The sequence below is a fragment of the Podarcis pityusensis genome, assembly GCF_964106645.2.
Source record: "Podarcis pityusensis genome assembly, chromosome: 7".
Classification (NCBI taxonomy): domain Eukaryota; kingdom Metazoa; phylum Chordata; class Lepidosauria; order Squamata; family Lacertidae; genus Podarcis; species Podarcis pityusensis.
Window position 1 is genome coordinate 49381778 of NC_138031.1, and position 13617 is coordinate 49395394.

Consider the following 13617-nt stretch of genomic DNA (forward strand, 5'->3'; position numbering starts at 1 on the left):
AATTAACGTTTTCCGTGATGATTTGAAGAGAGTCAGATGGTCCAGAAATTTTACTGAATGAAATGGAGAGGTACCCAGACTGGATATGTTCACAGACTGACTGTGCACAGTGGACTGAATCTCCATTGAAGACTGAGTCTTCAATGGGTGGTTGTTTTCCATCAGAGGAAGACTCTTTTGTCTTTCTAACTACCAGCGAGTTGAGGGAAGGAGGCCCACCCATTTGCTGGCTGGCATAGAGCCACTTCTTTGTTACCTGAATGGCCCAGGTCTTTCTGCTTCACCAGCCTGGGAGCTGACATAGGGAAGGAGACCCCCCCCCCCACTTTTCCTTAGCTGGTACCAGTGGTGCAGCTGTGAATGTGCTTATGGCTACACTACTCTACCAAGCGTTTACAATCCCTAAATTGGGATGCACTTGGTCCCTTTGTTACCATCACATTATGTTGGCCTTGCTGCTAGCACATGATGACAATAGGCTTTGTGATAAATGAAAAATATGATGTGGCAATCCATCTTTTTGATATGCATATGGATGAAGTTTAACATTTTATTGTTAAATAAGGGAAAAGATTCTTATATATGAGGATTTAACTGTAGGAGGTTTTTAAATTAGGTACGAGGTGCTTGATCTGGAAACTCCCACGAAATTCCCACCACTTTTACTTAGCCCATGGAGATTTTGGCCACCCTCTGGACTTACGATGCAATTAGAACAAACGAGGTTATGAGGCTACTTTTTCAGTGTGGCTTAACAATCAATCCATCTTCCCGGGGATTCTTGGAAATTATAGCTCTCCAAGGGCAATAGGATTTGTCTAACAAACTACAGTTCCCAGGATTCTTTGGGGGATTATACCGCTGTTAAAGTGGTATAATAGTGTTTTAAATATATAATGCATATGTAGCCCCATACTTCCTGTTATTACTGGGTATGGGGAACTAGATTTCAGAGAAGTCGTGTTACTAAATTGGCTGCTAAAAATATTTTCCTAAGGCCTAAATGAGAACGCTAGCATGTATGAAGATTGTATTTAGCATTAGCCAAAACTGTTGACTATAAATGTAGCCTAAGGTATTGATTATATATTTAGCAAAGCTATTAATTATGGTGTACTGTATTAAAGTCTAAGAATGTGTAGAGGAATATAATCATTTAAGAGCCTAGCTGCAGAGTAGTATATAAAATAGATGAAGTACTACAAAAAAAATTGCTGTTAAAATGAGGCCTATAGCAGCTACTCTTCTCTTACCAGTGTGCTTAAAGGTCTTGGATGTGATTCTGGATTGTGCTTCATATTGCATTCAGCAGTTTATTTTCTGGGTAAAATATATTTGTGAGTCTTTATGTATGGAAGCTGAGAAATAAGTAATGGTCATCCTAGTATAAATCCCATTTGTGACCTACTCTGAATTTTCTAGCACAATATTGCAAAACATATTATGTTTCTAAATAGTATGGTGTTCAAAAAACACTTCTTCTCTTGGACAGGGTTTGCAACATACAGCAATGACAAATCACAGTAATCTTAAAAGCAGATTAAGATTTTGAACATGCAAAGAATAAAAATAAATTGTAGAGTATTTTGAGCATATGCTGCTGTATATGAGTGAACTGTAAATAGCTATGATGGTCAGAACACAGGGGAAATGGGATTAATTGTAATCCCACAGCATTTGAGCAGCTAAAATCATCCAATAGCTTGGGGGGGGGTGTCAATTGATCATTTTAAAACTAATTCGAATATATTTTTGCATTAGAAAAAGCAGACAGACAGGAAGAAAACTGCAACAATCTTATTTACAGCTAATGGCCAGACATTACAGATGTTTCTACTAATCTTTGCATATTTGAGTAAGAATATATTTACAAAAACAAGCCTATTTGCAGTGCAATCTTATGCCCACCTACTCAAAAGTAATTCCCATTAAGTTCAATGAAATTTATTCCCAGGTAATTGGGAATGCAGCCATAGTTCAATATATTGACCTGGTGTGAACAACATGGTAAGCCAATTTATGGCTTTCTGGCACTGCATAAATGTGCAGGCTCCTGGAGACGATCTCACAAACACTTCGTTCCTCCCTGGTCCTTTTTGTTGCCATGCTCCACTGAGCAAAGGTTTAGTTTAGCTTACCATCCATATGTGGACTCCTTGTTAAGCTGTCTTCTCACTAACCATGAGTTTGGCCTCTTATGTTGTGTGAACCAAGCAAATGTCACAACTCCTGAATTCTTCAGTGGACCTGTATGATGCTTTTATTTACATACACAAACAAACACACACTATGTTTAGGGTTATTGCAAAATCCGTGCAACATATCAGTTAGACGCATTCAGAAGCATGTGGGCTTCTGTCCGTCACCTCCCCTCTCAACTCAAATCATGCTTATTATTACCACATTCACAATGTACTTATTTAAGCAAAAACACAGCGTTATATCCAATTAATTCCTACACATAGATGATCCATTGAAATTAATGGAACTTATTTAATCATATTTATTAATTTAATTTGATGCTACTCTGAGAAGCGTTGGCTACGGGCCTTAAATTACAACAGAGGCCTGAAAGAGACTTGAAGGCCTCGGACGTGAGGAATCCAGGCTAAGAACTGTTATTGTGGACACGTATTTGGGAAGGGACGGAAACCGGGGATGGGAGGGAGGGGAAAACAGAGCTTTAAAAACATTTATGATTTTTGGGTTTAGTTAGTATGATTCATATTTAATATAAAATGGGAAATCGATGGAAGGGAACTTGGGTCCAACTTAGGAAAGAATTTAATTTTTCATGAAAGATGTAATATCAATATGGTAAGGAGGAGAAATAATAACTTGCTGACATAATTATGGGAATTGGGATGTATGAAGGGGGGGTGGGGGGAAGTCAAGGAACAAGGTTAAGAAAGTAAGATTTTTGAAATTATACATGTTTTTGTCTTTGTCTTTTTCGTGTGTGTGATGTCTTTATAAAAGGTGAAAAACCAATAAAAAATTTTTCTAAAAAAAATTAAATTACAACAGAGGTCACCAATCGTTTTGGACCAGAGGGCAAAATTTTGAATTTTGAGAAAGTGCTGTGGGCACAAGTGAACAAAATAGCTACCATTGGAGGCAGAGCTGTTGTATTCTGCTCATTATGAGTTTGAATTGAAAGCATAACACAAAATTGTGGTTCGAGGACCCGACCCCCGCGATGTGAAATAAATACACAAGGACACGTGATATAAGGTTAATGGGCAAGAAAAGGCCACAACTTTATTGATTACAGCAGTGAAAAGGTATTGGCTTAGGCATTGGATGTCTAAAACAAGGGGGTTTATTCACCAGTAGGTGGAGCCTGTTGATGCTAATCCAACTATAGGCTCTCCCCTGATGTCACCGGGGGTCGTGCCATGGCCTCCCGCCAAGCAGGTATCGGACAGAGTACACGACCGCCAGATTCCTTTAACGGAATACCCAAAAATTGAAGGCATAGGCGATGGCCACACCCAGCCCTTCGACACACCACAACACATTATTCCAATGCCTAACCTACCCACCAATACCACAAAAAGTTGTGACGATTGCTACGAGGTAGGCGAAAAAACCAAAAAGCCTAATGCCAAATGGAAAAATTCCTACCAGGCCCCCTAGACAACCAGGGCGACCAACCTAAGGTCCATAGCAAGGCCAAAGAACAAAGACCCTGAGCTAAAAGGGAGTGGAGGGTGGGTGACTCACGACGAGAGGACGGAGAAGAATGAGGCCGAGGAGAGGCTGGCACCGCCGCAAAAGGCTGCTGAACACGCCCCCTCGAAGGCACCTGGTTGGATGCCTGCCAAGGGGGCGTGGGCGCCAGCCAGGTGAGAGGAGGAGGCAGGGGGCTAATGCCCCCTGCTAGGGGCGGTGCTCGGGCTCCCGCCCACAACCACTCCCCTCTCTTCCAGGGAGGAGAGTCTTTAGAGTCATAGTCATTGCTATTTCCCTATCCCGTGGGACAATGCTTGCCATGCGACATTAGCTACCTCAATCTGGTCCTGACTGGGGAGCTCAAACAATTGATTTCTCCTACATGCACACCTATAACAACAGGGAGCATTATCCAGTACCAGGAAAAATATACAAAATGGCTACACCACACTCACTTTTTTGCATACAAGATACAGAGCACAGACACACATGCATCTCTCCCTCTCTTTCATAGACCACACATTCATACATTCCCCCCTTAAACACAACACATGTCCATCTCGCCCTCTCATATATATGGGTGTCTGCAATAAAAAAAATTGTGTGTGTGTGTGTGTGTGTGTGTTTGAAATGTTGAAAGGTTGGAGCAGACTGGCAGGGAAAGCTCCTGCTAGTGCAACTGTTTAGTTGAATCTGACACTAACTTTTCTTTTCTAATGAAAGCTGGGAATCTGGGGGTTGGGGTTTACTCCAGGGGCAGCACAGAAGGCTTCACAGGTGCCATGGTGCCCGCATGTGCTGGGTTGGCAATCCCTGGTACAATGTTTAAACTCCTTGTTAATGTCAAAGGCTTGTGAGGGAGAAAGAGAGAGAAAAAGCTTTTCAGGTTTCAGGGGTTGAAATAAAATGTCATGACTGTACTAGAGAACTTAATGCTGATCTACTGCATTGATTCACTTTGATGACCTCTCCCTAAAACTTTGTGTTATTAATTAGGTCTCAATTGTGTGTTTCTTAGAGCTCCCTGAAGAGAAGAGGCAGCAGGGATATTCACAAAGAAAAGAAGGCATTTGCTCAGGTACCTGTTTCCAACCAAGTATATGTTTTATAAAGTCCACATGAAGATTGACCGAGCAAATTGATGCTGTTCCTCTGTGTGCCCAGGCGCAGTGAGCCTGCTACCCCTAAAGTGTGGAGGATGAGAAGCAAAATAGCCACAGTATAACGATCTGGCATCAAACAAGCCACAACTTTTATTGATTACAGGTGTACGTAAGCTTAGGCTTTGGCACTGAGTACATCCAATACATCTGCTGGCTGGTTACAATTTGGGGTTGATACTGAGTTAGGATTGACTTATGTCATACATCAAATAGGAACAGCCCCTCAGGATCGCCACCCTAGGGAGTTCTATGGCCCTCAGCCCCCATCTGGGCATTTGGACAGAAGGACCTCCCTAGGATCCATTCAGTGTGACACCCTGTTAGCTTAGAGTAGGGAGAGGCTAAGACTTCTGACTCCACCCCTTGCACCCCGCTTGATTAAGGATCCCACCCAATGCTTTATCCGCCAAAAGTTGTGACGGTTGCTATGAGGTAATCAAAAAACCCAGACGGATCCGGTTTGCCTGGAGGAAAAATCCCTCACCTTGCATAGCAAGGTGTTCCTGCAGACCCACCTGAAACTCTGCCGAAAAAGGGAGAGAGGGTGGGAGATCGTGATTCAATTGAGATGCATGCAAAAAAAGAGACAAACCCATTTTATGTCCAAGGAATGGACCTGAGTGAAGACTCCCTGCCAGGGAGATCCAAGTTGGGTCTGCCCCCCTCCCAAGGACATGCTGCCAAGGACATGGCCAGATTCACAGGCAGGCTAAATTTAAATCCCACGATTAGTGGGAAAGGATGGGAGGTCTCCTGCCAGTTGTTAAGGAGCCAGAGAAGAGGTGTCATGGCATGCTACAACTGACACCTCACAGGGGAAAGGTAAGCAGGATTTACAATTTTTTGAAACGCTAAAGTTGTCAGAACCTCCTTCAAATCAACTTACAATTCAGAATTGCTTGTAGTTTTTATATAATACGCACCTTTGATTCCCACCCCCACCCCCCGCTTCTATCATGTCTATAGACAAAAGCTGAAACTTTTCTTATGGAAAATAAAGCACCTTGTCTCAAAGTATTTGGAGCAAAGAGAGCTCAGGGACGTTCACTAAATTTATCCTTGGTGCCAAGGTTTTTGTGCTAATGAGCATCTTGCCACTTCACGCATTGAAACAACACATAGTGTGTTATTCTCTCAGAGTTTGAGGCATTGTTTTTTCATGAGAGCTGAACAGCATGTGATAGCAAGATATCCATTTCTTTCCACCGGATTAAAATAGAAAAGTTAAAGCCATCCACTTGCTTCGCTTGCATTCAATTTTTATTAAATTCCTAAAGTGTGGATTTCCTCAGTACTCTTGGTTTAGAATTCTACTCCTATCCTGTAAAGAAACCCCACCCCCCAGTTTTTATACAATTGTTATATAGATTGGGCACATGCATTAGATTTCCACTCAGTGGTTGTGTTTCAACTATCAAATCTCATATTAATAAGCCTCTGTATGCACAGATTTCATGCACCTGTATGATTAATCTGACTGTTGCCAATGGAAGCTGAAGACAATGACAGGCAGATAAAGATGCTGTGAGTCTCCATGTTACTGCTCACTGCAGACTGTATCTGGACTATATTTTCCACCTACATTTGCCCTTTTCCAAATACAATAAAGTTACTTTCAAACAACTGAGAGCAAGCCGTACAACAGAGATGTTAAGCAAACAGAGGCCAGAAAACCAATTTAATATGTCTAGACGAATAAAGATGTCTTAACTTGGAGCCTCAAAGCTTGTGGTGTCAATGAAGTTTTCTTTCCTCCTTGAAAGATTGACAACATGTTCCCCATTATCTGACCAGCTGAGGGAAAGTGGCATTTCTGTTCCATGTATAAACACATATATTTGTTCCTAAGTGTTTTTTGTCACTTACATTAAGGTACTCAAATTTTTGGATCAAATATTAGAAACACAGGTTTAAAAAATCCAATGATGTGAAAACAAAGAGAGTGTCAGCTATACTTCTCTGCATTTAGTTTTATTGAAAAAAAAGGTTTCTGTTCAGCAGAGCTGCAGAATGGAGCTTCTTGGAAAGTGCCAGGCAGCAGTCAGGACACAAAGAAAACTGTTTCTTCAGCGCAAGGTAGGATTATTGGCACCAGCCCAATTTCCTGGGCACCAGCTATGCTGCCATCTCATCCAGCTTACAGCCCAGTAAGTGCATAGCCATATTCTGCCTGGCAAAGACCATTAAGGTGGTGACAGGAGTTGGAAGATTTGATTTTCATCCCTTTCTCTTCAGGTCTACCTACTGGACAAAGATATATAGTTATATACATTTTGCAGTATGAGCAAGCCCTCAATTTCATCACAGCTTCTGCGCTGCAATCCTAATTTGTTCATGTTCCTCTTTTTGCCCCCCCCCCCTTCATTTTTGCATCTGGTGTATATTGCAAGCTCTTTGGCAGCTAATGTATCTGTATGTAGAACTCTCTTCAAAATGCAGAGTACACATTGTGTAAACTTAGCTGACATGCCTATACCCTGTATGTGCCCAGATTCTGTGAAGACCTCATCAACATACAGAGGTTGGATGAGGAGGCGGTAATGGGCATGCTATGACCTTCTCGTGGATGCGTTGACTGAATCTTGCATGAACAGTTCTAGAGTTGGGGCCAATATAAGGGGCAAAACAATGCAAACACACCTTATGCCTGGGGGATGGGGTTGGATTAGGTAGATGTCCCCACCACCACCAGCTCAACCAGCCTGCCACTGTTCATCCTTCTGCAGGCCAGATGGAGCTGGGTGAGCAGTATTTCTTCTGGTGGTATTCCCACCAGCAGGGGCCAATGAAACTCCAAAACAGGGCATTCTGATGGCAAGGAAGGGATGGTGTTGATAAGACAATAGAACAGCTTTTCCTAGTTTATTGCACTTATAACTAGCTGGAGGTGATGGGAGTTGTAGTTCAAAACATTTGCAGGTCATCAAGTTGGAGGAGGCTGCTGTAGATGATTTCTAAGAGAAACTGGATCCCACAACCAGTGGGAGTTCATATCTGATAAACGAGACTGTCCAATAGATCAGGGCAGCTAATCTGTCACTCTAAGATTGGTTCACATTACAGATTTATCTGGTAACAAATGAGCTAACTTCAATTTCTAATGTAGAAATTACATGGAACTTTTATTTGCATATTCTGTGCTATAATCCTGTTATTTTCCTGCTGCTTAGCATTTAATAGCTCTGCCTTGCTACCAGAGATGGTCCTTAATTAGCATGCCGTTTGGTAATGAGCATATGCTTACTTAATATTTCTTTATATATTTCTCACAATATTTAAGGCTTTGTGCATGAAAAAAAGGAAAATGGAAAATGCTAAATTAACCTTACCCAGATTTAACATAAGATGTCAACAAACAATCCTAATCGTTCTAATTGAAATAAGATATATGTTGTTGAACATTTTGATTTTGTTAACTGATGTCGCCATATGTTTTTCTCTCTGCACACATGCATACATAACACACACACACTTACTTACATCTATCATAATTGGTTACTTTGGCACTAATTGAGATATACCATTTGAGAAGTTTTAGTTAAGGAAGTTAACCTCAGACTGCAATTCTGTACACACTTACCTAGAAGTCAGTCTCACTGAACTTAACGAGGCTTATTTTTTAATAGACATGTATGTGTAGGTTTATACTATTAAGGTACAAATTTTTTAAACATAGATAGGGAATCTAAGTCTAAGTTCTTTGGAGATCACTTGTGGCTGAGTAAGATTGTCTTCCATGAATACGGTCTTAACAGTGTGCCCGTAAGTGACTATGGAGGCCAATGCTGGATCCTCATGTCCTTCCACAGTTGGGACATAGGTTTCTGGGCAGGAGTTTATCACTATGAGTCTAAGTACCTTTCATATGTCTGCCTTAAATTACTATATCCTTGTAGAAATCTTGAACTCCCTCTGCCAATACACTCTTTAATGGAGCAGACATTACTAGGAGATGCATGGGAGCTACATTGCTCCCATAAATGTACAGTAATGTACAAACAGGCACTTTTTATCACTGAAGGTTGAAGTAAATGTAAGCTCTGCCCATGGGCACCATTTTTTCCACATGTGTGTGACATCTCTCATTTTATAGTTAATATTTTATTTTATTGCTTTTGATCAGACAGAAGCTGCAATCTTACATGTCACTGCAGACCTTCTAAAGCAGGGAACCTCTGGCATGTGGGACATATTGGGATTTGCTATAAGATATTTTATATTGGATTTTGTAGCAGCTGATTTTCAGTTACAAGTGGCAACAATACTGGACTCTTATAAAATCAACAAAACTTCTATACTTATTATCACACAGTGCTGAGATGATTTATTGTACCATTTCCTACACTGGAAAACAGCCATGTACACTTCAGTGTGTGTGATTAAAGCCTCACATAGTGAGGGTTATGCAGCTCACAGAAAAAGTGTGTGCAGAATTACACTGTTGCTTGCAAACTTTCGGCCTTCTTTTGGGTGGCATGCATAATTTTTCATGGAAGGGCTTCTAAACTTAGAAACTAATAATTTATTCATTTTTAGTAGCTGAAAACATGTGCAATCTCTGAAACATTTGTATTTGTAGCTGTTATTTTTATGAGAATCTATAAGGTGGCAATTTTTCCACACTTAACCAGCTATGTATTCATTGAATGTGCGTGTGCGTGTGTTAGAGAGAGAGAAAGATGTTGAGCTACAACTCATCTTCCCTACACCTGCTTTATGGAGTTACAGCCATTGTGTTTGTATTTTAAACAATTTCCTCTTTCTCTCTTCATTTTTGGGATATTTTTCTTGGCAGGAAGACAGCGCTGATTTAAAGTGCCAGCTTCAGTTTGCCAAAGAAGAAACAGCATTGATGCGTAAGAAGATGGCCAAACTAGGCAGGGAGAAAGATGAACTGGAACAAGAACTTCAAAAGTACAAGTCTATCTATGGAGATGTGGAAAGTCCACTCCCTATTGGGGAAGCTGGAGGACCACCCAGCACAAGAGAAGCTGAACTGAAGCTTCGTCTGAAACTAGTAGAAGAGGAAGCTAACATTCTGGGGAGAAAATTAGTGGAGCTGGAGGTAGAAAACAGAGGTATTAAGGCTGAGATGGAGGATATGAGATGCCAGTATGAGAGAGCATGTTTAAGCCAGGACCATGTTTCAAGCATTCCTACCTCACCTTATGGTGACTCTCTGGAGTCAGCAGCAGAGCTTCGCCGTCATTTGCAGTTTGTAGAAGAAGAGGCAGAACTGCTGAGGAGATCGATATCTGAAATTGAAGATCATAATAAGCAGTTAACAAATGAATTAAATAAATTCAAATTTGAGCCTGGACAAGAGTCTGGCTGGCTTGATGAAAATGCTTCCAAGTGCAGTGGATCCTTACAAGAAGAGTTGAAATCTGCTCGAATTCAAATCAATGAACTGAGTGGGAAAGTGATGAAACTCCAGTATGAGAATCGTGTATTGATATCCAATGTACAGCGCTATGATCTTGCCTCACATCTAGGCCTGAGGACTTCAAGCCCTAGGGACAGTGATGCTGAGAGTGATGCAGGGAAGAAAGAGTGTGACAACGAAGAGGGCCATCTACCTCAACCAAAGAGAGAGGGACCCATTGGGGGCGAAAGTGACTCAGAAGATGTATATGAAAAGACATCGGGTTTTGGGAGTGGGAAGCCATCAGAAGTTAGTGATCTTTGCTCCACTGAACTAACAAGGGCCAAAGAGGATACGGAGTCTTTGATCAGCATCAGGCGTGAGGCTGAAAGGCTCGAAAGAGCTGTTGACCGTCTCATCATTGACACAGATAGTTTAATATATGAATCAAAAGTGCACATAACCAGCAGTACTTCCTCTGAGCAAGGTTTGGAAAAAGACGAAGGAAAACCGGAGAGTAAGAATGAGCCAGAACTTTTGGATAATATTAATTCAAGAATGAAAAATTTCCAGAAAGAACTGCAAACTTTCCTAGAGAAGGTTGACAGTATTGGGGAAGGCCTCAAAGACCAAATGGAAGACCTTTCCCCTCTCCCTCACCTTACAGAATCCTCTAGTTTTCTCTCCACAATGACATCTTTATCCCGAGACTCACCCATTGGTAATCAGGGAAAGGAGCTAATTTCAGATTTTCAGGTAGGTGGACTTCTTGTTTGTCACCTCACTTTTTTTTAATTCTTTCCTGCTGCACTGGTGCTATTTTTACACATGGCTGCTTTGTTATGATTTTGAAGTATAAATGATAAAACTTTTTTTTAGGTTTTTATCTTCTACTTTGCTACAGAGGCTGTTCCTCATGGCAAAAAAAGCTAACAGAAGCTAAAGGCATCTGAATCTTTTCATTTCCTCCGTCCTTGATCTGCTATATTCATGGCCATTTTGTTCTGATGTCAAACTTTTAAAAAAAGTTACTGAGAGGCACCATCATAATACATTTTTTTTTCATACGCCATTAGCAGCTTTGCTAATGAATGTGTAAATTACCTTTTCCCCTCCTATTATTCTGATTCCTTAAATGAAATGTGTTCTCAAAAGGTCTTGCTAAACATAAAAATCCAAAATAAAATAAGATATTCTTGCAAAGCCTGCTTGCAGCTCTCTCACATAACCGAGGGGTGAGCAAAGAAGCACTGTAGCCAGCGAAGGACTGCCTTTCGTAACCCGTTTCCCCTGGGCTCATGTCTATACTGCCACAGCTGCCACACTGGATATGGCTTTTCTGCACAGCACAAGTAAGGATGGAAGAGCCTTGTATCCCCATATCCTCCATAACTTGTATGCTTGCTGTTGGTTTGACTCATGCATCCTCATTGCATGCGCCTCATAACCAGTGTGCATTCTTTCCCCTCTCTTTCTCTTTTTTGCTTTTCAGATATTTCAGCCCATTATTTTGCTCATCCTCATTTTAGTTCTGTTCTCTTCACTTTCTTATGCCACTGCATTTAAGTTGGTTTTTCTGTTCATGCTTTTCTTTGTCTTGTAGTTTTTTCAGTCGTCTACCTTACCCATTTTTGTTTCTTTTATTTCCTCCTGTCCTTTGTTTTTTTTGTGTTATCAACCCCACCCATGCACCTAACAGTCCAAACTGAGGGATCAGATGGAGTGGCAGCGCAGCCAAGACCATGGAGACGAGAGAGAGAGTCATCATCAACGAGGCAACACCGAACCACACTGCAGAGCTGATGGAGAATTTAAACTCTACAGGCCAGGAAACAAGGGTTGTTTCAGTCTAGAGGTTAGCACAGCCTATTAAAAAGCTCCTGCTGCCTTCAAAGGGATCAATACATGTTTGTCACAGAAGCTAAGACAAAGTGGTGGGAAATAATTCATATGGGCTATTATGACTTGAATTTGAGCTAAAACCAGCCACAACAAACCCACAATGTTTGCTTAAAACCTCTGCACCCTTAGACTTCTGTGATCTTAATGGCCACCCCTGATATACCTGTAACTGACCTGGAAAGAAACAGCTAGAATGCCATGTGTAAAATGTGGGTGGTTGTTGTGTTGTTCACTTTGATGGCTTTGAAAAATCATTGGAAGTTACATTATATATCTCAACACTATATCAAGCAATAGTCACTACAAGGTTGCAGTGTAGTATGTTCCTTGTATTTCTCACCAACAAAACTTTCAGAAAGCCCGTGTAATTTTTTCCATGCTTGATAGCATATAAATATTTGTGATTTTATGAACATGCTCCAAAATCCCCCACACAGAAGTGCTTCCTTTTTTTTTATTCTGTGAAGAACATCTCTCTAAACGTATAGAACTATTTCTTGTTGTATACATCAACCACTTTCATTCTCTAGAACAACAATCAGCTTGCATACATAAGCATCATAAGTATGATGACTTGTATATTTATCCATAGATGATACATTGTGAGCTGTCACTGCTAATGGTTCCAAAAGCATTAGTTTCCATCATAGTCCATCTGGCTGTGTCCTGGAACCAGCCAAATTTGAATTCTTAATCGTGGGTATGTACAGATGTTGAGTGGTGGTCTCTGTAGAATAGCAGTCACTACATTTTGTTTAGATGTATGACTTTCATCCTGGATTGAGTTGACAGGAAACTGTTCCCAGTCCTTACTGGCTGAAAAGCAGTGATGCCACTAACCCAATTCTCTTCACCTTCTTCCAAAAGCAGTTTTAAAATGTTTTAAACCGTTTAAAGAGGTATGAATGTATATTTGATTCCTTAAATTTACATGCAGCATTTTAAAATTACAAAAGGCTGATTGCATGGAGGAAGTAGCAAGATAAGACAATTAAATCAGTATTTGATTCACAGTCCAGCAAGTCTGTCAGATGTATTGCCTAGATTGGCAGGTGGGGAGGCAGATTTGAAATGTAGAGGAGAGAACAATGCAGCAAGCCTCAATTTGCATGTATGTTTGTGCACAACATGTATTAACTTTTGTTGTGGTTCAGCCAGGCACATAATGAATAGGCATAATCAGAATTAGGGAAATGAAGGAGGGCAATGATAAATAAACAGAGTTTGGAAGCATGTTGGTATTATGCTAAAGAGTTTGTTCTAATGGCCTGTGTTGAACAGACATATTATTTTACAGTCTGTTTAGGGCCCAGACTTGCCAGCTCTGTGCCAGATTCCTTCTTTAATGGATGAGCAAACATGCAGATGGGCATAGAGACATTAGATATTATAAATAAATTTGGTCAGTGTATTAAAAAAAAAATTATCCCAAAGAATAAGAATATGAAGTAAATGTTAGCCATTTATTTCAGATATGTATATGACACAATATTGCAAGATGACATAAGATTT

General features: G+C 40.7%; 1 protein-coding gene across 9 annotated transcripts in view; it reads left to right on the forward strand.

Annotated features, from left to right (window-relative positions):
- Positions 1–13617, forward strand: part of MTCL1 (microtubule crosslinking factor 1) — an 88162-nt gene that overhangs the window by 42061 nt on the left and 32484 nt on the right. For 4 of the 9 annotated variants that reach the window (XM_081014100.1, XM_081014093.1, XM_081014099.1 and 1 more), the window contains exons 4-7: positions 4694–4753; positions 6837–6914; positions 9634–10959; positions 11903–12058. In XM_081014100.1, the coding sequence (XP_080870226.1) occupies positions 4694–4753; positions 6837–6914; positions 9634–10959; positions 11903–12058 (1620 nt within the window). The remainder of the gene's footprint in view (positions 1–4693; positions 4754–6836; positions 6915–9633; positions 10960–11902; positions 12059–13617) is intronic. The other 5 variants (XM_081014094.1, XM_081014096.1, XM_081014097.1 and 2 more) reach the window with 3 other exon arrangements.